This window comes from Pelophylax lessonae (assembly GCF_965119305.1).
Source record: "Pelophylax lessonae genome assembly, chromosome: 2".
Classification (NCBI taxonomy): domain Eukaryota; kingdom Metazoa; phylum Chordata; class Amphibia; order Anura; family Ranidae; genus Pelophylax; species Pelophylax lessonae.
Window position 1 is genome coordinate 20,007,558 of NC_138769.1, and position 24,055 is coordinate 20,031,612.

At 46.1% G+C, this 24,055-nt stretch overlaps 1 protein-coding gene across 1 annotated transcript; it reads right to left on the bottom strand.

Moving 5' to 3' along the window:
• Positions 1 to 213: 213 nt before the first annotated feature.
• LOC309546986 (cystatin-B-like) lies at positions 214 to 22,775 on the bottom strand. Its single transcript, XM_082246755.1, has 3 exons — positions 22,690 to 22,775; positions 18,447 to 18,548; positions 214 to 349 (listed from the first exon to the last, which is right to left on the bottom strand). Exons 1-3 carry the CDS (start codon positions 22,750 to 22,752, stop codon positions 221 to 223), a joined length of 294 nt encoding a protein of 97 aa, XP_082102881.1. The 5' UTR covers positions 22,753 to 22,775; the 3' UTR covers positions 214 to 220.
• Positions 22,776 to 24,055: the final 1,280 nt, after the last annotated feature.

Consider the following 24,055-nt stretch of genomic DNA (forward strand, 5'->3'; position numbering starts at 1 on the left):
ATAACAGCTTTTAAAATGGTATTGCCACTGACTGAGAAAAATTATACATAAAAAATACTTTAAAAGGAAATGCACCTATATATATGCCCGGGACCCCATAGTAACAGGATTGGAGATAAAAAATGTAGAGAGCAGAGATGAAGATGATTACAGGATGAAGTTGGATCTCGAAGGATCATCAGACGGGATCTCATTCAGTGATGTCATTCTCCTCTCCATCTTAGAAAAAATCGATTTCTTCATCCTCCTTCTTATCCAGTTGGTATGATTTCACACTCACAGGCACCTTTGTATGAGGCAATGGTTCAAACAATCTCAGGTGGATATAAATGTCATCTCCAACCTTCACCTAATAAAATACCAAATAAAAAAAAAAAGTTCATTGCTGGAAATAAAATCCAATGTATGTTTTTGTTGGCATTTGCTAATGTAAAATCCAGGTAAGAATGATTTTAATAACAATTTCAGTAATAATAGTGTTCAGGTTACTCTGCTGGAGACAGTAGATTGCAAGCTCCTGCGGGGCACGGATTAATGTGTGGACATGGAGGTCATGTAAAGATGGCAGCACTGAGAACAATGTAAATGTATTAAAGTTAGGAACAATAATGGTCAAGTGTTCTCTCTTTTGGTATAGAGACTGATGTGACTTGCTCAGTGTTCTCTGTACCGCACTGCCCCTAAGTGAAAATGTCCAAACTGGGCCCCAAGTGTCATAATTTTGTGTGGCCACCATTGTTTTCCACCACTGCCTTAACCCTCCTGGGCATGGAGTTCACCAGAGCTTCACATGTTGCCACTGGAGTCCTCTGCCTCTCCTCCATGACAACATCACAGAGCTGGTGGATGTTAGAGACCTTGCGCTCCTCCACCTTCCATTTGAGGATGCACCACAGATGCTCAATAGGGTTTAGGTCTGGAGACCTGCTTGGCTAGTCCATCACCTTTACCCTCAGCTTCTTTAGCAAGGCAGTGGTCATCTTGAAGGTGTGTTTGAGGTCATTATTATGTTGGAATAATGCCCTGCGGCTCAGTCTCCGAAGGGAGGGGGATCATGCTCTGCTTCAGTATGTCACAGTACATGGTGGCATTTATGGTTTCCTCAATGAACTGTAGCTCCCCAGTGCCGAAAGCACTCATGCAGCCCCAGACCATGACACTCCCACCACCATGCTTGACTGTAGGCAAGACACACTTGACTTTGTACTCCTCACCTGGTTGCTGCCACACACGCTTGACACCATCTGAACCAAATAAGTTTATCTTGGTCTAATCGGACCACAGGACATGATTCCAGTAATCCATCAGGACATGATTCCAGTAATCCATGTCCCTAGTCTGCTTGTCTTCAGAAAACTGTTTGTGGGCTTTCTTGTGCATCATATTTAGAAGAGGCTTCCTTCTGGGATGACAGCCACGCAGACCAATTTGATGCAGTGGTCGTATGGTCTGAGCATTGACAGGCTGACCTTCCACCCCTTCAACCTCTGCAGCAATGCTGGCAGCACTCATACGTCTATTTCCCAAAGACAACCTCTGGATATGACACTGAGCATATGCACTCAACCTCTCTGGTCGACCATAGTGAGGCCTGTTCTGAGTGGAACCTGTCCTGTTAAACCGCTGTATGGTTTGGCCACCATGCTGCAGCTCAGTTTCAGGGTCTTGGCAATCTTATTATAGCCTAGGCCATCTTTATGTAGAGCAACAATTCTTTTTTTTTTCAGATCCTCAGAGAGTTCTTTGCCATGAGGTGCCATGTTGAACTTCCAGTGACCAGTATGAGAGAGTGAGAGCGATAACACCAAATTTAACACACCTGCTCCCCATTCACCCCTGAGTAGTGTTGAGCGAACACGGACTGTATTATTCGTGTTCGTACCGAATAATTGGATTTTTTGTACCCGAACACGGACACGGACACTTTACTGTATGTTCGGGTAAAAATCCGTGTTCGGTCGTTTTATTTCCGGGTTTTGCATGCTTTGGCGCTCTTTTCATGGCGGGCTTTCAACAGCCAATCAACAATCGTTTAACTGGTGTGCCTTAAGCCATCCCAGCCATGCCTGCAAATGTCTCAGTAGCTGTGATTGGCCGTCTGAAGCATGTGACCAAGTCTTTATAAGTTCGAGGCAGCCGCAGCGGCGTCATTATGCTGCTTAGATTCAGGGACAGAGCACACATCAACGTGCTGGCTGCTGATTAGGGAAAGATAGGCAGGAAAAAACCATTTGTGTCCGGATAGAATTGAGGGACAGGTCGGAGTGTTTAGGCAGGGCGAGTTGTAGGCATTTTAGGGATAGAGTCTGCTGAATTATATAGGGTCAGTGTCTTCTACAAACTACAATCGATATTGCTGTGTGGGGGGTGGGGTGAATCTGCACTCAATCCTGATCTACGATCTCTTCTCAATCCTGTTAGGGACAGAGTCTGCTGAATTTTAGGGAAACTGTGTTCTACAAACTACAATCGATATTGCTGTGTGGGGGGTGGGGTGAATCTGCACTCAATCCTGATCTACGATCTCTTCTCAATCCTGTTAGGGACAGAGTCTGCTGAATTTTAGGGAAACTGTGTTCTACAAACTACAATCGATATTGCTGTGTGGTGTGGGATTGGAGATAGGCAGGTGTCAGTGATCCACATCCATTTTTCTGTGTGTGAGCTGCAGTGAACACAATCTTTTTGGGCTGCAGTGAACACAATCTTTTTGGGCTGCAGTGAACACAATCTTTTTGGGCTGCAGTGAACACAATCTTTTTGGGCTGCAGTGAACACAATCTTTTTGGGCTGCAGTGAACACAATCTTTTTGGGGTGCAGTGAACAAAATCTTTTTGGGGTGCAGTGAACACAATCCTTTTTGGTGTGCAGTGAACACAATCTTTGTGGGGTGCAGTGAACAAAATCCTTTGTGGGGTGCAGTGAACACAATCTTTTTGGGGTGCAGTGAACAAAATCCTTTTTGGGGTGCAGTGAACAACATCCTTTTTGGGGTGCAGTGAACACAATCTTTTTGGGGTGCAGTGAACAAAATCCTTTGTGGGGTGCAGTGAACACAATCTTTTTGGGGTGCAGTGAACACAATCTTTTTGGGGTGGAGTGAACAACATCCTTTTTGGGGTGCAGTGAACAAAATCCTTTTTGGGGTGCAGTGAACAAAATCATTTTTGGGGTGCAGTGAACACAATCTTTTTGGGGTGCAGTGAACACAATCTTTGTGGGGTGCAGTGAACACAATCTTTTTGGGGTGGAGTGAACAACATCCTTTTTGGGGTGCAGTGAACAAAATCCTTTTTGGGGTGCAGTGAACAACATCCTTTTTGGGGTGCAGTGAACACAATCTTTTTGGGGTGCAGTGAACACAATCTTTGTGGGGTACAGTGAACAGAATCTTTGTGGGGTGCAGTGAACACAATCTTTGGGGGGTACAGTGAACACAATCTTTGTGAGGTGCAGTGAACACAATCTTTGTGGGGTGCAGTGAACACAATCATTGTGGGGTGCAGTGAACTCAATCTTTGTGGGGTACAGTGAACACAATCTCATACTGAAGGTTTGAGGGTGCTGCCTGTTCCATACTCCCCCTACTCCTCATCTAGCCTTTTAGGGGTACAAACAATAGTAATTGGGGCCTAGTGTGGTTGTGTACGTGTGATATACATACACTTTTTTGGGATCATATTTTCTATTCCGCTATTTAATCAAAAACCTTTGGGGATCAGTTAAATTGGGGGATAGTCTGTGTTGGTACGTGTGAGAGAGATCCACCTTTCCAAGTTGTTGGGGTTCATCTCATACTTCTGAAGGTTTGAGGGTGCTGCCTGTTCCATACTCCCCCCTACTCCTAGCCTTTTAGGGGTACAAACAATAGTAATTGGGGCCTAGTGTGGTTGTGTACGTGTGATATACATACACTTTTTTGGGATCATATTTTCTATTCCGCTATTTAATCAAAAACCTCTGGGGATCAGTTAAATTGGGGGATAGTCTGTGTTGGTACGTGTGAGAGAGATCCACCTTTCCAAGTTGTTGGGGTTCATCTCATACTTCTGAAGGTTTGAGGGTGCTGCCTGTTCCATACTCCCCCTACTCCTAGCCTTTTAGGGGTACAAACAATAGTAATTGGGGCCTAGTGTGGTTGTGTACGTGTGATATACATACACTTTTTTGGGATCATATTTTCTATTCCGCTATTTAATCAAAAACCTCTGGGGATCAGTTAAATTGGGGGATAGTCTGTGTTGGTACGTGTGAGAGAGATCCACCTTTCCAAGTTGTTGGGGTTCATCTCATACTTCTGAAGGTTTGAGGGTGCTGCCTGTTCCATACTCCCCCTACTCCTAGCCTTTTAGGGGTACAAACAATAGTAATTGGGGCCTAGTGTGGTTGTGTACGTGTGATATACATACACTTTTTTGGGATCATATTTTCTATTCCGCTATTTAATCAAAAACCTCTGGGGATCAGTTAAATTGGGGGATAGTCTGTGTTGGTACGTGTGAGAGAGATCCACCTTTCCAAGTTGTTGGGGTTCATCTCATACTTCTGAAGGTTTGAGGGTGCTGCCTGTTCCATACTCCCCCTACTCCTAGCCTTTTAGGGGTACAAACAATAGTAATTGGGGCCTAGTGTGGTTGTGTACGTGTGATATACATACACTTTTTTGGGATCATATTTTCTATTCCGCTATTTAATCAAAAACCTTTGGGGATCAGTTAAATTGGGGGATAGTCTGTGTTGGTACGTGTGAGAGAGATCCACCTTTCCAAGTTGTTGGGGTTCATCTCATACTTCTGAAGGTTTGAGGGTGCTGCCTGTTCCATACTCCCCCTACTCCTAGCCTTTTAGGGGTACAAACAATAGTAATTGGGGCCTAGTGTGGTTGTGTACGTGTGATATACATACACTTTTTTGGGATCATATTTTCTATTCCGCTATTTAATCAAAAACCTCTGGGGATCAGTTAAATTGGGGGATAGTCTGTGTTGGTACGTGTGAGAGAGATCCACCTTTCCAAGTTGTTGGGGTTCATCTCATACTTCTGAAGGTTTGAGGGTGCTGCCTGTTCCATACTCCCCCTACTCCTAGCCTTTTAGGGGTACAAACAATAGTAATTGGGGCCTAGTGTGGTTGTGTACGTGTGATATACATACACTTTTTTGGGATCATATTTTCTATTCCGCTATTTAATCAAAAACCTCTGGGGATCAGTTAAATTGGGGGATAGTCTGTGTTGGTACGTGTGAGAGAGATCCACCTTTCCAAGTTGTTGGGGTTCATCTCATACTTCTGAAGGTTTGAGGGTGCTGCCTGTTCCATACTCCCCCCTACTCCTAGCCTTTTAGGGGTACAAACAATAGTAATTGGGGCCTAGTGTGGTTGTGTACGTGTGATATACATACACTTTTTTGGGATCATATTTTCTATTCCGCTATTTAATCAAAAACCTCTGGGGATCAGTTAAATTGGGGGATAGTCTGTGTTGGTACGTGTGAGAGAGATCCACCTTTCCAAGTTGTTGGGGTTCATCTCATACTTCTGAAGGTTTGAGGGTGCTGCCTGTTCCATACTCCCCCCTACTCCTAGCCTTTTAGGGGTACAAACAATAGTAATTGGGGCCTAGTGTGGTTGTGTACGTGTGATATACATACACTTTTTTGGGATCATATTTTCTATTCCGCTATTTAATCAAAAACCTCTGGGGATCAGTTAAATTGGGGGATAGTCTGTGTTGGTACGTGTGAGAGAGATCCACCTTTCCAAGTTGTTGGGGTTCATCTCATACTTCTGAAGGTTTGAGGGTGCTGCCTGTTCCATACTCCCCCTACTCCTAGCCTTTTAGGGGTACAAACAATAGTAATTGGGGCCTAGTGTGGTTGTGTACGTGTGATATACATACACTTTTTTGGGATCATATTTTCTATTCCGCTATTTAATCAAAAACCTCTGGGGATCAGTTAAATTGGGGGATAGTCTGTGTTGGTACGTGTGAGAGAGATCCACCTTTCCAAGTTGTTGGGGTTCATCTCATACTTCTGAAGGTTTGAGGGTGCTGCCTGTTCCATACTCCCCCTACTCCTAGCCTTTTAGGGGTACAAACAATAGTAATTGGGGCCTAGTGTGGTTGTGTACGTGTGATATACATACACTTTTTTGGGATCATATTTTCTATTCCGCTATTTAATCAAAAACCTCTGGGGATCAGTTAAATTGGGGGATAGTCTGTGTTGGTACGTGTGAGAGAGATCCACCTTTCCAAGTTGTTGGGGTTCATCTCATACTTCTGAAGGTTTGAGGGTGCTGCCTGTTCCATACTCCCCCTACTCCTAGCCTTTTAGGGGTACAAACAATAGTAATTGGGGCCTAGTGTGGTTGTGTACGTGTGATATACATACACTTTTTTGGGATCATATTTTCTATTCCGCTATTTAATCAAAAACCTCTGGGGATCAGTTAAATTGGGGGATAGTCTGTGTTGGTACGTGTGAGAGAGATCCACCTTTCCAAGTTGTTGGGGTTCATCTCATACTTCTGAAGGTTTGAGGGTGCTGCCTGTTCCATACTCCCCCTACTCCTAGCCTTTTAGGGGTACAAACAATAGTAATTGGGGCCTAGTGTGGTTGTGTACGTGTGATATACATACACTTTTTTGGGATCATATTTTCTATTCCGCTATTTAATCAAAAACCTCTGGGGATCAGTTAAATTGGGGGATAGTCTGTGTTGGTACGTGTGAGAGAGATCCACCTTTCCAAGTTGTTGGGGTTCATCTCATACTTCTGAAGGTTTGAGGGTGCTGCCTGTTCCATACTCCCCCCTACTCCTAGCCTTTTAGGGGTACAAACAATAGTAATTGGGGCCTAGTGTGGTTGTGTACGTGTGATATACATACACTTTTTTGGGATCATATTTTCTATTCCGCTATTTAATCAAAAACCTTTGGGGATCAGTTAAATTGGGGGATAGTCTGTGTTGGTACGTGTGAGAGAGATCCACCTTTCCAAGTTGTTGGGGTTCATCTCATACTTCTGAAGGTTTGAGGGTGCTGCCTGTTCCATACTCCCCCTACTCCTCATCTAGCCTTTTAGGGGTACAAACAATAGTAATTGGGGCCTAGTGTGGTTGTGTACGTGCGAGATACATACACTTTTTTTGATCATATTTCCTATTCCGCTATTCAATAAAAACCTTTGGGGATCAATTAAATTGCGGGATAGTCTGTGTCGGTACGTGTGAGATCCACCTTTCCAAGTTTTTGGGGTTCATCTCATACTTCTGAAGCTTTGAGGGTGCTGCCTGTTCCATACTCCTCCTCCTCCTCATCCATCCTTTTAGGTGTACAAACAATAGTAATTGGGGCCTAGTGTGTTTCTGTACGTGCGAGATACATACACTTTTTTTGATCATATTTCCTATTCCGCTATTCAATAAAAACCTTTGGGGATCAATTAAATTGCGGGATAGTCTGTGTCGGTACGTGTGAGATCCACCTTTCCAAGTTTTTGGGGTTCATCTCATACTTCTGAAGCTTTGAGGGTGCTGCCTGTTCCATACTCCTCCTCCTCCTCATCCATCCTTTTAGGTGTACAAACAATAGTAATTGGGGCCTAGTGTGCTTCTGTACGTGTGAGATACATACACATTTTTTGATCATATTTCCTATTCCGCTATTCAATAAAAACCTTTGGGGATCAATTAAATTGCGGAATAGTCTGTGTCGGTACGTGTGAGATCCACCTTTCCAAGTTTTTGGGGTTCATCTCATACTTCTGAAGCTTTGAGGGTGCTGCCTGTTCCATACTCCTCCTCCTCCTCATCCATCCTTTTAGGTGTACAAACAATAGTAATTGGGGCCTAGTGTGTTTCTGTACGTGTGAGATACATACACTTTTTTTGATCATATTTCCTATTCCGCTATTCAATAAAAACCTTTGGGGATCAATTGAATTGCGGGATAGTCTGTGTCGGTACGTGTGAGAGAGATCCACCTTTCCAAGTTGTTGGGGTTCATCTCATACTTCTGAAGGTTTGAGGGTGCTGCCTGTTCCATACCCCCCCTACTCCTCATCTAGCCTTTTAGGGGTACAAACAATAGTAATTGGGGCCTAGTGTGGTTGTGTACGTGCGAGATACATACACTTTTTTTGATCATATTTCCTATTCCGCTATTCAATAAAAACCTTTGAGGATCAATTGAATTGCGGGATAGTCTGTGTCGGTACGTGTGAGAGAGATCCACCTTTCCAAGTTGTTGGGGTTCATCTCATACTTCTGAAGGTTTGAGGGTGCTGCCTGTTCCATACTCCCCCTACTCCTCATCTAGCCTTTTAGGGGTACAAACAATAGTAATTGGGGCCTAGTGTGGTTGTGTACGTGTGATATACATACACTTTTTTTGGATCATATTTTCTATTCCGCTATTCAATAAAAACCTTTCTAGGGCAAGATCTTAAATTACAGAAATATGAGGAGACCGTCAAATAAGGGCCGTGGCCTGGGTCGTGGTGCTGCTGGTAGAGCTCCTGTTGCAAGGAGAGGACATGGTCGATCTGTGCCAGCTACACGCACAAGTGAAACACCTTCCTCAAGTGTGAGTAGGCGACAGAACCTGCATCAGTATTTGGTAGGGCATCAAACGCCCCTAGAAGTGATGAGGCCAGAACAAGTTGAGGCGATAGTAGATTGGTTTGCTGCTGACAGTGCCTCCAGTTCCTTCACATTGTCTCCCACCCAGTCTACTGCAGAAAGGTCAGAGTTGGCACCTGCAGCCAATGTCCAACCGTCTTTCACCTCACCCCCTTGCAAATCAGGCCAGCAGTCTGAGCCCCAAGCCATACAGCAGTCTCTTATTCTTTTTGAGGACTCTGTCAGCAGGGTTTCCCAGGGCCATCCACCTAGCCCTGCCCCAGAAGTGGAAGAGATTGAGTGCAGCGATGCCCAACCACTTATTCCTCAAGATGAGTACATGCAAGGATCATCGCAGCACGTCTCCGATGATGACGAAACGCAGGTGCCAACTGCTGCGGCGTTCAGCATTGTGGAGACCGACAAGGAGGGCAGGGGTGAAGACTGGGTGGAAGATGATGTGGAGGACGATGAGGTCCTCGACCCCACATGGAATGAACGTCATGCAGGTGAACTGAGTAGTTTGGAGGAAGAGGCGGTGGTCGCACAGAGCCACCAGCACAGCAGAAGAGGGAGCAGGGTGCAGAAGCGGAGCGGCCGTGCCCTAGACACTACGCCCGCTACTGCCCAACGCAGCAAGGGAACGAGCGCACCAAAGTCAGCTCAAAGGAGTTCTCTAGCGTGGAAGTTCTTTAGAAAATGTGCTGATGACAGGACACGAGTGGTTTGCACCCTGTGCAATCAGAGCTTGAAGCGAGGCATGAACCTTCTCAACCTGAGCACAACCTGCATGATCAGGCATCTAAGTGCAAAGCACGAGCTGCAGTGGAGTACACACCTTCAAAACCAAGAAACGTCTCTGGCTCATCCTGCTTCCTCTTCTGCTGCAGTCTCGGCCGCTCCAGCCACATCTGTAGTGATACCGGCACCTGCCACCCCGCAAACAGACGATCTGTCAGCAACACCACCACCTGGGTCACCAACAACCATCTCCACAATGTCCCGTGGAAGCGTTCAGCTTTCCATCTCCCAAACACTTGAGAGGAAGAGGAAGTACCCCCCTACCCACCCGCGATCCCTGGCCCTGAATGCCAGCATTTCAAAATTATTGGCCTTTGAAATGCTGTCATTCCGTCTGGTGGAGACGCACAGTTTTAAAAACCTTATGTCGGTGGCTGTCCCACAGTACGTCGTGCCCAGCCGCCACTACTTTTCCAGGCAAGCCATCCCTTCCCTGCACAACCAAGTGGGGGAAAAAATCAGGTGTGCACTGCGCAACGCCATCTGTGCCAAGGTCCACCTAACTACGGATACGTGGACCAGTAAGCACGGTCAGGGGCGTTATATCTCCCTAACGGCACACTGGGTAAATGCAGTGGCGGATGGGCCTGAGGCGGATAGCAATTTGGCGCATGTCCTTCCACCACCGAGGATTGCAGGGCGCTTCAGTTTGCCTCCTGTTCCTAACTCCTCCTACTCCGCTTCCTCATCCTCTACCGCCTCCTCATCCGGACAGCGTAACACCTTCACCACCAACTTCAGCACGGCCAGGGGTAAACGACAGCAGGCAGTTTTACAACTTGCCTGTTTGGGGGACAAACCACACACCGCGCAGGAGTTGTGGAGGAGCATGGAACAGCAGACAAATGAGTGGTTGCTGCCAGCGAGCCTCAAGCCCGGCCTGGTGGTGTGCGATAACGGGCGAAATCTCATAGCAGCTCTGGGCCTAGCCGGTTTGACGCACATCCCTTGCCTGGCGCATGTGCTGAATTTGGTGGTGCAGAGGTTCCTTAAAAACTACCCCGATATGTCAGAGCTGCTGCAGAAAGTGCGGGCCGTTTGTGCGCACTTTCGGCGTTCTCACCCTGCTGCTGCTCGCCTGGCAGCGCTGCAGCGTAACTTCGGCCTTCCCGCTCACCGCCTCATATGTGACGTGCCCACAAGGTGGAACTCCACCTTGCACATGCTGGAAAGACTGTGCGAGCAGCAGCAGGCCATAGTGGAGTTTCAGCTGCAGCACGCACGCGTGAGTCGCTCTGCGGAACAGCACCACTTCACCACCAATAACTGGGCCTCCATGCGAGACCTGTGTGCCTTGTTGCGCTGTTTTGAGTACTCCACCAACATGGCCAGTGGCAATGACGCCGTTCTCAGCTTAACTATCCCACTTCTATGCCTCCTTGAAAAAACAATTCGGGCGATGATGGAAGAGGATGTGGCACAGGATGAGGAGGAGGAGGAGGATGAAGAGGTAACATTTCCAAGGCTTTCAGGGCAGTCATTCGCAAGGGGCTCCGAGGGTGGGTTCCTGCACACGCAAACGCCAGGGACGCAATTGTCCAGCAGGGGCACAGTTCTGGAGGATGAGGAGGATGAGGAGGAGGAGGAGCTGGAGGAGGAGATGGAACCATGTTCACAGCAGGGTGGCACCCAGGCCAGCTCATGGCCATCACTGGTGCGTGGCTGGGGGGATACAGAGGACACGGACCATACACCTCCCACAGAGGACAGCCTTTCGTCGCCTCTGGGCAGCCTGGCACACATGAGCGATTACATGCTGCAGTGTCTCCACAACGACCGCCGAGTTGCCCACATTCTAACTTGTGCTGATTACTGGGTGGCCACGCTGCTGGATCCCCGTTACAAGGACAACGTACCGTCCTTAATTCACTCACTGGAGCGCGATCGCAAGATGCGCGAGTACAAGCGCACGCTGGTAGACGCCATGCTGCTGGCATTCCCATCTGACAGCGGGGCCACAGTGGAAGCACAAGGCAGAGGAGGAGGAGGAGGAGGTCGCCAACGCAACCAGGGCACCGCCAGCACCTCAGAAGGCAGGGTTAGCATGGCCGAAATGTGGAAAAGCTTTGTCAGCACGCCACAACAAACAGCAGCACCAGCAGCTCAGATGGAACGTCTTAGCAGGAGGCAGCATTTTACCAACATGGTGGAGCAGTATGTGTGCACACGCCTACATGTAGTGAATGACGGGTCTGCCCCCTTCAACTTCTGGGTCTCCAAATTGGGCACATGGCCTGAGCTTGCCCTTTACGCCTTGGAGGTGCTGGCGTGCCCTGCAGCCAGTGTATTATCTGAACGGGTATTTAGCACGGCTGGGGGCGTTATAACAGACAAGCGCAGCCGCCTGTCCAGAGACAATGTGGACAAGCTCACGTTCATTAAAATGAACCAGGCATGGATCCCACGGGACTTTTCCGTACCTTATGCAGAATAGCAATGGATACCGACCTTACCCACCCATTGTTCCATTTTTGCTCTTTCTCACTCTTTTGGGGTGTACCCTCATTTAAAATTTGTGAAAAGAAGCAGTGTTGGCTACCTCGTCCTCCTCCTCAGGGCCAGATTAATGTAGGGTCTATTGGAGCTGCAGCTCCAGGCCCCTACCTTTTATATAGGCCCCGGGTTGGCCATATTCACTGTTACCGCTCTTCTGTCACTTGTAAACACAGAAGTCTGGCTTCTATGCTCGCTTCCCCAGGCAGCACCCTCAGAACCTCCCCACACAGCGTGAAGGCCGGACAAGGAGGGACAGTTGGCGATGCATGGATGTGTTTATGGGCTTCAGAGACAGCATCCCATGTTGAATTAGGCATGCATGGCTGCACCCTTCCTCCTCTGGGTGCATGGCAAGGCACGGCCCTAAGGCCCTTCAAAATCCTCAGCACCAAGCCCATGATGCTGTTAATCCGGCCCTGGTCCTCCTCCACCGCCGCTTCCACCTACACCGCCCATAGGTGTGCGCAGCCTATTGCATTAAGGTGTGCACCCCAAAGTTGAAATACACATGCATGTGTTTGCCAGCAGGGAGAGTAATGTATCGGGGCCATGTACCTGTAGGCAAGGAGAAATAGAGCAGAGCAGGTCCCAGGGAGATCTTTCCCATCTCCTCACTGGCAATGCTATGTGCCCTAGGTGATTAGGGTGTGCCCAGGCACACCCAGCACACCCTGTGCGCACGCCTATGTCACCGCCACATCCACCACCACCTCAACCTCCCTCCTACTCCATATGGGCCTCGTCCTTCAGAGATGAAGAAGAACATTGTTTTATTTTTCTGTTTTTTTTTGTTGTTTTAAGTTATTTCCCTATCCACATTTGTTTGCAGAGCACTTGCCATGCTCTTAATTACGTTTTGCTGCCATTTGCAGCACTCTAGCCCTTTCCTTTGGTGTTTTAGAGCCATTTTAGTGCCTTAAAGTTCGGGTCCCCATTGACTTCAATGGGGTTCGGTGTCCGGGAAAAGTTCGGTAAAAGTCCGGGACACGGACCCGGACTTTTTTTTAAAGTTCGGCCGAACCCGTCGAACACGGACATCTAGGTGTCCGCTCAACCCTACCCCTGAGACCTTGTAACACTAACGAGTCACATGACACCGGGGAGGGAATATGGCTAATTGGGCCCAATTTAAACATTTTCACTTAGGGGTGTACTCACTTTTGTTGCCAGCGGTTTAGACATTAATGGCTGTGTATTGAGTTATTATGAGGGGACAGCAAATTTACACTGTTATACAAGCTGTACACTCACTACTTTACATTGTAGCAAAGTGTCATTTCTTCAGTGTTGTCACATGAAAAGATAGAATAAAATATTTACAAAATGTGAGGGTGTACTCACTTTTGTGAGATACTGTAAATGTATAATGTGGGACTGGGGTGAAGACATTACAGTATCTGACATCTCTGAGATCTCATGGAAAGGACAGAAAGAAAAGCCAAAGACCCAGAGACTGACAGACAGCAGCTATGGAGTCCTGACATTCCTTCATGCCTTTGCCCAGTCCCCCGACCACCACCTGTCCTTCTCAAGACCTCGAATCTTCCCAACCTCACCCAGAATGTTGTGCACCACCACCTCCATAGGAAGGACTTTTTTTCAGAATGGAAACCTGACACTGCATTCCATGAGAAATAACAGACTACTAAGCTAACTAGAGAAATCTCCATGACCACTTCGTATATTTCAGGCAAGAAAAGAAAGGGATACCCAGAGCCCCACCCACCTACCTATAAACTTCTATATTGAAGGGGCACTGAAGCAAGAAATGGTCCATCGTTTACTCCACTCTGCCACACTCCACTCTTGGACAACCATGGTTCTTCTCAGAGTGATGCTTCAAGTTGTCCTTCACATAGAGTCTGCTATGGAACAAGCGCCAGGGCAAATCCCAAAACTTTAAAGGGATGCTCTCCAGATTATTCAAACGCAAACCCTCCCTCATAACAGGGCCTGGGTAATCCCTCAAGGGTTAGACTATAATCCCTCAAGGCTCGCTAAAGGCAGGTTTAACAACCCTCCTCTCCAGGGACATTAGGGTGTAAAATTTTGTTTATTAAAAATTTTACAAACATACAACATAATAAAAACATATTTTACATATACACAGAAAAAAGAAAAGATATATAAACAAACATAAAGTAGCTTACTTTAGCATAAAAAAACTAGCTTTTTTTGCCAGAAAACATAAACAGAACCAAGATATATGTTATTATTATATTGCACAACAAAGCCCTAACCTCTACCTAAACACACCGTCAGGCTTAGAAACGGTTAGTGCTGGTTCACACTAACGCGGCACGACTTCGGGGGCGACCTGTGAAGTTGCGTGCACCGCGACTTCGGCGCGACTTGCACGGACTTCATATAATGAATGTCTATGCAAGTCGCTCCGAAGTGGTACAGGAACCTTTTTCTAAGTCGGAGCGACTTGAGTCGCTCCTATTAGAACGTTTCCCGTAGCACACAATGGACCGCGACTTGTCAGGCTAACCAGTCGCCTGACAAGTAGCGGTAGTGTGAATGGAGTCTAAGTGAACAAGCATGTGGAATGCATGTGAAACACGTCTACCATATTCATCCTGCTGTACCTTTGCATGTACAATAAAGATCTTCTTCTTGGTGGTGTGCGACCAATTTCTTCATATATGTTGTTTGCGGTGTGAGCTCCAGCACCCTCCTTGGATTGTAGACACAGACTCACCTGAGTGGTGTTACTCCTCTCTACACACATTTAACTCATGCATGCAGCCTTTTTACAAAAATCAGATTTTATAAAAATCTAGGGGATGTGAAAGGACAGAAAGAAGCAGCACACCCAGAGACTGACAGACAGCAGCTATGTGGACCTGTCTTTCCTCCACGCCTTTGTCTAGGCTCCCAGCCACTACCTGTGCTTCTCAAGACCCTGAATCTTCCCAACCTCTCCCAGAATGTTGTGCACCACCACCTCAACAGGAAGGACTTTTTTCCGAGTGGAAACCTGACACCGTACATTCCACATGAAGTAACGGACTACTAAGCAAACTAGATAAAGAGTTTCAAAATCAAAATCCGGATGCATCTCAAACGATCCGTACAACCACTCCTCATAGCTCAAGCAGGAAAGGAAAGGGATACCAAAGACCCATCCACCTGCCTGTAGACGTCTATATTGAAGGGGCACTGAAGCAAGAAATGGTCCATCGTCTCCTCCACACAGCCACATTCCAATCTTGGACAACCATGGTTCTCAGCAGAGCGATGCTTCAAGTTGCCCTTCACATAGAGTCTGCCATGGATCAAGAGTGAGGCCAATTCCCGAAACTTTAATGGGATTCTCTCTAGATTAATCAAACGGAGACCCTCTATCATAACAGGGTCTGGGCAATCCCTCAAGGCCAGTGGCTCGCTAAAGGCAGATTCAATAACCCTCCTTTCCAGGACCTTCCTAGGAAGAGACTTAATTTCCTCCGTTGTCAGCCACCAGTGCCAAAGCATTTTCAGGCATGGAGCAACATAAGCTAGGAGCTTATTATGTTGGACCCTCAGACTTCACTTGCCCACCATTCTCCCAGCTTCGCAGAAAAGGCCTAAACCAGGACTGAAAAATACCAACCCACCCAGGTAGTTTCTCTGCCAGCATATTACCAAAATGATGTTTCAAAAACATCAGGGAAAAGAACACCACCAGATTGACCATACCTAGGCCACCCATCCGCCTGGGATGGTAGGTTACAGACCTCCTAAAGAGGTTTAGTTTGTTCCCCCATAACAGCTGAAAGAAACAGCTGTAGATCTTGGCATAGAGAGACACTGGCAAGACACAGACCAAGCTGACATACAGAAATACCGGGATCAGGTAAGTTTTAATCTGGTCAATCCTTTCCCTGTAAAAGAGTTTATATTCCTTCCAGCTGGCAACCTTGGCATTTGCATCTTGTAGCCTGCTTTCCCAATTTGCAAGACTGTAATCACCTTGACCAAATTTGATGCCTAAAACTTTAATTTCCTGCCGGGGCTCTTGAAAGGTGTCTGGAAGCTCGAAGTCATTGCCTTCCTCTCCCATCCAAAAACACTTCTTATCCAGATTTGTCTTTGAGCCAGATGCCTCAGCATACTGCTCCATTACCAAGACCACCTCCTCCACTTCCTCTGTGCCAGAGATTAAAACAGACACGTCATCAGCATAGGCCACGACCCTCAAAGGGGGCTCACCAGGCATGCCCAAAGGCACCCCGCACTCTAACCTCCTGATAAAGGGATCAATTGCTGATGCGTATAGCAGAGGACTCAAAGGACACCCCTGATGCACACCCAAGACAACTCAAAGGGCCGTCTGATCCAACTATTCACAAGCATGAAGCTTTTAGCCCCTCTGTACAAAGTCTTCAGCCAATTGATAAAGCCCCCCTCCAGGCCATACTTGCCAAGAAGCAGCCATAGGTACTCATGGTTGAACCAATCAAAAGCTTAAGGCTGATTCAATGCCAGCAAGTACTTTCCCCAGTCCAGTACTTTCTGTCAGTCCATCTTGCCTGGGCGACTTCTTAATGGCAAGCTTATTAATCGCCTTAACCACTTCATCTGCAGTGATGTCCTCTGTCAAACTCACAAGAGAACTGCCATTTCCCAGTCCTGGAATAGAATCCAGAAAACTTGACATGCCAGCCCAATTGAGGTCCCTCCTGCCTAGGAGGTCAGCATAATATGACCTGGCGGTTTCCAGGATCTCCGACTTGGACTTTGTCAAGGAACCCATACTGTCAACCAGGCCTACAACTGACTTAACTGCTCTACCTTGTTTGCAATTCTGGTATGGGTTGGTCGAGTAATATTTCCCATAATCCCTTTCCAGAACCAAAGAAGCATGCCTGTCATATTGACATTCCCTGAACAATAGTTTAACCTCAGAGATCATCCCCGGATCTCCATTATTTGACACAAGCTTATCAGGCTTCCTCTGCAGACGTTGGTGGGTGACATACTTATCAAGCTGTTTATTTCTTCCTATGGCCTGGAAAAACCCAACAATTCTTTGTTTTGTAAGCTTCCACCACTCTGACTTACTGTTGGAAAAGTCCATGAAAGATACCTGTGCCTGAAAAAAATCATCAAAGGATTGACTCACCTTCTCATCATCCAGGAGTGCCGAATTCAGCTTCCAGGTACCCCTCCTGACTCCCCCTAGTCGGTGTAGCAGGTCTTTTCAGAGTCACAGACAGAATACAGTGATTGGAACACTCCACCGCCTGACACACTGGTGCCGAGAAGGCAGAGTTCCCTTTAAAAAAAACCTCTGACTTAAATAAAAATGTGTCCACAACTTCTCTCTTACAGGCTGAGGGACGACATTCTCCTCCTCATCTTCATCTGATGAGTCAGTGGAAAACCAAAACTTCCTGCCACTTAAGGGAGAGTCCATTTCTGTAATGGCTTGCAGCAATCCACCATTTTCCTCAGCCTCCTCCTGAGATGGCCCAGGCTGCTGGGGAAGGAGGGGGCAGATACAGACTCGGGAATGACATCCTGAGACAGGTGTAGTACTGGGGCCACCATGTACAGCCACTTCTTTACCCCCCATCAGTACTGTCGCCATTGCTGTGGAATCCAACCTCTGGCTGGTACTCACACTGGCACTCTCCTTCATCTGTTGGAATCTCTCCTCATGCTCATACTTCTCCTTAAACATACCGCTGCTCTCCTTCGGAGAGGTGACCAACTTCTCCTGCTTTTTCAATGCCTCCTCCAGAGACTTCAGCTTAGAGTCTTTCCACTTACTGCTACCAGACTTACAGTTCAAAGATTTATTTTTCCTGAAATCTGCTTTCAGGACAGCAAGCTTCTGTTCCTCTTTAGTAATACGACAAAGTCTATTCACCACTCTATCCTGGAAGGCTGGTAAGGACTCCCCTTGCATAGGGACAAGCCCAGGATCCATTGCACCTTGAGCACATGGTGTAGGCTTTAGAGCCTCCACCTTGGTCTTCCCTCACCCGCTGCATGGTGGCTAGGAAGAAGCCCCCAGGAGAGCTCCCAAGCTTGATGTTTTCTCCAGCTGGGACCAAAGCAGAGTGAGCCAGCAGCACCTTGCAGAACAGCACCACTTGGGGGAGAGACTGATGTGACCGGCTCAGTGTTCTCTGTAAAGCACTGCAGTATATGTCAGAGCTATCTAAATGTAAAATTTTAATAGTGTGTGACTGTGGTGGGGACATTAGAGTGTAAGCTCTTGTAGTACAGAGACTGATGTGACTGGCTTAGTGTTCTACGTTTAGCATTGTGGTATATGTCAGAGCTATATAAATGTATAATAGTGTGTGACTGTGGGGTGCCCTTAGAATGTAAGCTCCTCTGCTACAGAGACTGATGTGACTGTCTCAGTGTTCCCTGTACAGCACTGCAGTATATGTCAGAGTTATATCAATTTATTACAATAATTTAAAATGATTTAATAATAGAATTTAAAATAATAATGTAATCATTAATGTGCTGATCTCTCCCAGGCTATGACAATGATGTTACATAACACCGTCTACATTACCTTGATAAAGTGATTGTAGCCAGCAACAACCTGGGATTTGTAAGAGACGGCCTCAAAGATGACAAAGTTCCCTCCAGTCTTCTGCTCAACCTCTGCTTTCACCTGAAGACAACACATGGCGTCAGAGGTCTCAACCCAGACATACACCCGTACATTTACATTACCAGCTGTCATACAGCCAAGGCTGCAGAGGTTCAGGCTCACCTAAGAGGTTTCTGCAGGTCCTGCACAGTGCAGCTCACAGTAACTTCAAGGAAGAAGCCATGTGTTTAGGGCTATGGAATCCAAAGAGTCAAAAACATTGCAGGTAAAGAATTATATAGGAAATCAGAACTCATAAAGGCCTGGGGTCATTCTATGAAAAGGAAGAGAAAGGGCTTACAGACCCTAATGTAAACCCAACAGTACATTTATTAGATTAAAACAATAAGGCTTACAAGAGATGAGTTGCACTGTAAAGTAGTGATCGACCGATATCGTTTTTTTATTGCCAATACCGATATTTTGGTCATCGGATATCGGGATCAGCCGATATTTTCGGACATTTAAAAAAATATTTTTTTATTTTATACAGGTACTCTTGTGGAGGGATCTGGGGGTCTAAAAGACCCCAAACCCCTCCTCTGCACTTAAAAGCATTCAAAGCATCAAGTTTGGCTGTTTTAAAAGCTCGCATTTTTTAAAATTTGCCGCCGAGTACCCGGAAGTGATGTCATGACATCACTTCCGTTTTTTTTACATGGAGACCCGATCAAAGCCGAATGCGGCTTTGATTGGGTCTTCTCTTTGGCGGCCGTGCAGGTAGGATGCCTGGGTCTCCCGGTGGAAAGGCGGCGGGGGGGACGTCCCCTCCTGCTCCTTGTAATGACAGCCAAGCGGCTTCTCAGCCGCATCGGTTGTCATTACAATACAGCCGACCATTGGCTATGGATGCCGGTACCTGGGGCGATGCCTCTAGCTGCAGGCATCACTTCGGTACAAGCACTTTCCCGAAATATCGGCAATATCAGTAACCTCAGGGGCCGATTCCGATATATCGGGGAAAGTGCATATCGGCCCCCGATATATCGGCATTGCCAATAATCGGTCGATCCCTACTTTAAAGCAAGTCTCAGTGGCCAGCAGCTTAAACCTCTAAGCTGTAACCAGCAGCAAAGGTAGAGGAGGTGACCCCAGCTAACTGTAATCCTTGGCTGGGACACCGACACTCATTCCATTTAGAGATATACAAAGGATGCCCGGCATTTCTAGGAAGCCCATCGGACAAAGGGGAGCTGAATACTTCCTTTGTGTGTCATTCTATAATGAGGGTATGCCTCTAAATGAAACACGATATATCACCAAAAGTATTGGGACACCTGCCTTTACACGCACATGAACTTTATTGGCATCCCAGTCTTAGTCCGTAGGGTTCAATATTGAGTTGGCCCACCCTTTGCAGCTATAACAGCTTCAACTCTTCTGGGAAGGCTGTCCACAAGGTTTAGGAGTGTGTCTATGGGAATGTTTGACCATTCTTCCAGAAGCCTGTTTGTGATGTCAGTCACTGATATTGGTCTGGCTCGAAGTTTGTGCTGTAATTCATCCTAAAGGTGTTCTATGGGGTTGAGGTCAGGACTCTGTTCAGGCCAGTCAAGTTCCTCCACCTCAAACTCACTCATCCATGTCTTTATGGACTTTCCTTTGTGCACTGGTCCAAATCATTTAGTGGAGGGGGGATTACAGTGTGGGGTTGATTTTCAGGGGGTTGGGCTTGGCGCCTTAGTTCCAGTCAAGGGAACTCTTAAAGCATCAGCATACCAAGACATTTTGGACAATTTCATGCTTCCGACTTTGTGGGAACAGTTTGGGGATGACCCCTTCCTGTATCAACATGGCTGCACACTAGTGAACAAAGCAAGGTCCATAAAGACATGGATGAGCGAGTTTGGAGTGGAAGAACTTGACTGGTCCTGACCTCAACCCGATAGAACACCTTTGAGATGAATTAGAGCGGAGACTGCGAGCCAGGCCTTCTTTCCAACATCAGTGCCTGAGCTCACAAATGGAAGAATGGTCAAACAGTCACATAGACACACTCCTAAGCTGAGTGGACAGCTTTCTAAGAAGAGTTGAAGCTGTTATACCTGCAAAGGATGTGGCCAACTCAATATTGAACCCTACGGACTAAGACTGGGATACCATTAAAGTTCATGTGCATGTAAAAGCAGGCGTCCCAATACTTTTGGTAATATCGTGTATATGACCCCATAGGAAGTTCCATTTTATTTTTGGGGAAAAGAGTGGCTTTAACAAATTACTTTCATAACAAACAGATCTACAAATATCACTCTGGAGTTTATCATAGAGGTGTAAAGCTAGCATCCGGACTTAACAAAAGAAAATCAATTTCCCACTCAAGCAATGGAGGAATCTCCACTGCTAGCAACTACTTGATTACATTGGCACTGCCAAAACAGTGACTGCATAAGATAGGATGCGATCACTATTTGGCTGATATTTTTCAACCTGGCTTTGAAAAATGTGTAGATATTGGGTGAAAACATTGATAGACTTCTATGTGTAAAAGAAATCAAGGTCCACTTATCTTTAGACCCCCCCACCCCCAATGTAAAATCAAAGCAAGTAACAAATTGATGCATTTGAAGGAAAAAAAAAGATTTACCTGGAAAATCTAAAAACCTCAGATTTTGCAAGAGAGCCCTTACTATGCAGTGCTGGAGTATCTTCCTCACCTTTTCCAGAATCTCACCAGAGTGCCCAATGTTGCCACCCTTGTCTAAGTGTACAGAAGAGCCCTGGAGCCATCCTAAAATACATTTATTATAAAGTATGACTTTTAAAGTCTTGAGTTTCAAAGTCAGTCTTGAGTTTTAAAGTCAAAGTCCTAGGTTTAAGAGCCAAAATTCTGATTTTCAAAATCAGAGCCCCGAGTTTCAAAGTCAGAGCATGGTGTTTGAAAGTCAGAGTATGGAGTTTCAAAGTCAGGGTATGGAGTTTGAAAGTCAGGGTATGGAGTTTCAAAGTCAGAGCCCTGAGTTTCAAAGTCAGGGTATGGAGTTTCAAAGTCAGAGTATGGAGTTTCAAAGTCAGGGTATGTAGTCTGAAAGTCAGAGTATGGAGTCTGAAAGTCAGAGTATGGAGTTTGAAAGTCAGAGAATGGAGTTTCAAAGTCAGAGAATGGAGTTTCAAAGTCAGAGAATGGAGTTTCAAAGTCAGAGTATGGAGTTTCAAAGTCAGAGTATGGAGTTTCAAAGTCAGAGTATGGAGTTTCAAAGTCAGAGCCCGGAGTTTCAAAGTCAGAACCCGGAGTTTCAAAGTCAGAGCCCTGAGTTTCAAAGTCAGAGCCCTGAGCTTTAAAGTCAGAGTTCTGAGCTTTAAAGTCAGAATTTTCTTTCATGCATTTTTAAGATTTTCCCCAAGGCTCTTCTGTAGAATTCTGATTTTTAATTTCAGAACTCTGACTTTAAAAGTCAGAATTCTGACTTTAAAAGTCAGAATTTTGTTTAATATATACAGTATATATATATTTTAGATGGTCTCAGTGCTCTTCAATATAAACCTTAGAAATATGGAATGGCTAACATGCAAAGACTTAAAAGTTTAATTAAAAAATCAACATTATGCAAAAAACAATCTCTGGGCAAGGAAAATACATTGAAAGGAATCTTTTAAGACTCAAGGAGCAAGAATCTGAAGCAGCTGTGTATGGCCACCAGTCAGCTTCTAGGTTTCATTTTTAAGGCCGGGTTCACATATGTGTGGGCGCGGTTCCCGGCATGGAGTCCCATGCGTTCCTGTTCACCGGTTCATGTGCGAATCAGGTCCAAATTTTTGCCTGAATTTGCACCTGAACCAGACCCAAACTCGCACAGGAATGCGGACTGTGGCCGTCCCGGACCTATGTGAACTGGCTCCATTGAGAGCCGGTCACATTCTCCTGTCATGCGAATTGGACGCTGGGAAACCCGCATTCAATTTGCACATATGTGAACCCAGCCTAAAGCTTAACTGAACTAACTAAAGCTAGAAGCTGATTGGTTGCCAGTTGCTTCAGTTTTTCTAAATCCCCCCAATACGGCTCATGATGGACAAGTCTCTCAATGTCAAATACAAATTGACCCAGCGGCATGCATTGTTTTCTCCATTGTAAACCCTGAGTAAGTTAAAAAAATATTGCAGAATGTTTTGCCATTGAAAATTCATTATAGTTCCCTTTAGGATCGGTTCCCCAAGTCCTTACCGCATCACAGAAAGCTTGTATGTCTGAATCAGCCGGCTTGGCGTCACTAAGTCCCCCCGCCATAACACAACCACTTTCGATGCTCATTTTCAGGCTTTGATCAGCAGGCTGAACACACCAGTCACTACATGGGCTTATAAATCTGAAGGCTGCACCATTCCATAGAGAGGATGGGGGTGTCTAATAATGACTACACCATTCAAGGTGAAATGTCATTCTCAGAAGAACATGGCTACTAAGCTGCACAAAAAATCAAGCGACTGTAAAAGCAATGTCTCTGTGGGTTTCATCCGGTTAATCAGTCTTTAGATTTAACAACCCCCCCCCCCCCATGCAATGGAATGGTACAAGCAGCCCGCTGACCCTGGAGGTAAGTTTAAGGGTGACAGACAGGTCTGTGCACTGGATGCATTCCCCTGTTATTCAGATGTAATCAGGTTATATTATAAAGCCAGAGGGAACATACTGAGATTCCACATCTATAGGTGTGTCTGTATAATTACATAACTGACGACGCAATTTTCACCTGAATGTGAATAATCAGAAATAAGATTCAGCCTAGGTTCCCACAGAGGGTTTGAAATTGTGCGGGTTCGGCTGAACTCCCACAATTTCAAACCCGCATGTCGGTGTGAGTTCGGGGGCGATTTGACAGACATCTGTACGGGTTCATGCACCAATGTCTATTGAAATCACCTGAAGTCACAAAAAGTAGTGCAGAAACTACTTTTGTGAACCAGCGTGGCGCCGCAAAGTTGACGTTGCACCAATTTGGACGGTGCCATTGCCAGAAATAGGCTCCAATTTGACATGTCAAACTGGCCGATGTGAACGGGGGCATATACTAACCGGCCACTTTATTAGGTACACCTGTTCAATTGCTTGGTGACACAAATTGCTAATCAGCCAATCACATGGCAGCAACTCAATGTATTCAGGCATCTACACATGGTGAAGACGACTTGCTGAAGTTCAAACCAAGCATCAGAATGGGGGAGAAAGGGGATTTAAGTGACTTTGAGTGTGGCATCATGGTTGTTTGTGCCAGATGGGCTGGTCTGAGTATTTCAAAAACTGGTGATCTGCTGGGATTTTCACACACAACCATCTCTCAGGTTTACAGAGAATGGTGGGAAAAAGTGAAAATATCCAGTGAGCGGAAGTTGTGTGAAGAAAAATGCCTTGTTGAGGTCAGAGGAGAATGGGCAGACTGGTTCCAGATCATTGAAAGGCAACAGTAACTCAAATAACCACTCGTTACAGCCAAGGAATGCAGAATACCATCTCTGAACACACAAAACATCCAACCTTGAAGAAGATGAGCTACAGAAGCAGAAGACCATACTGGGTGCCACTCCTGTCAGCT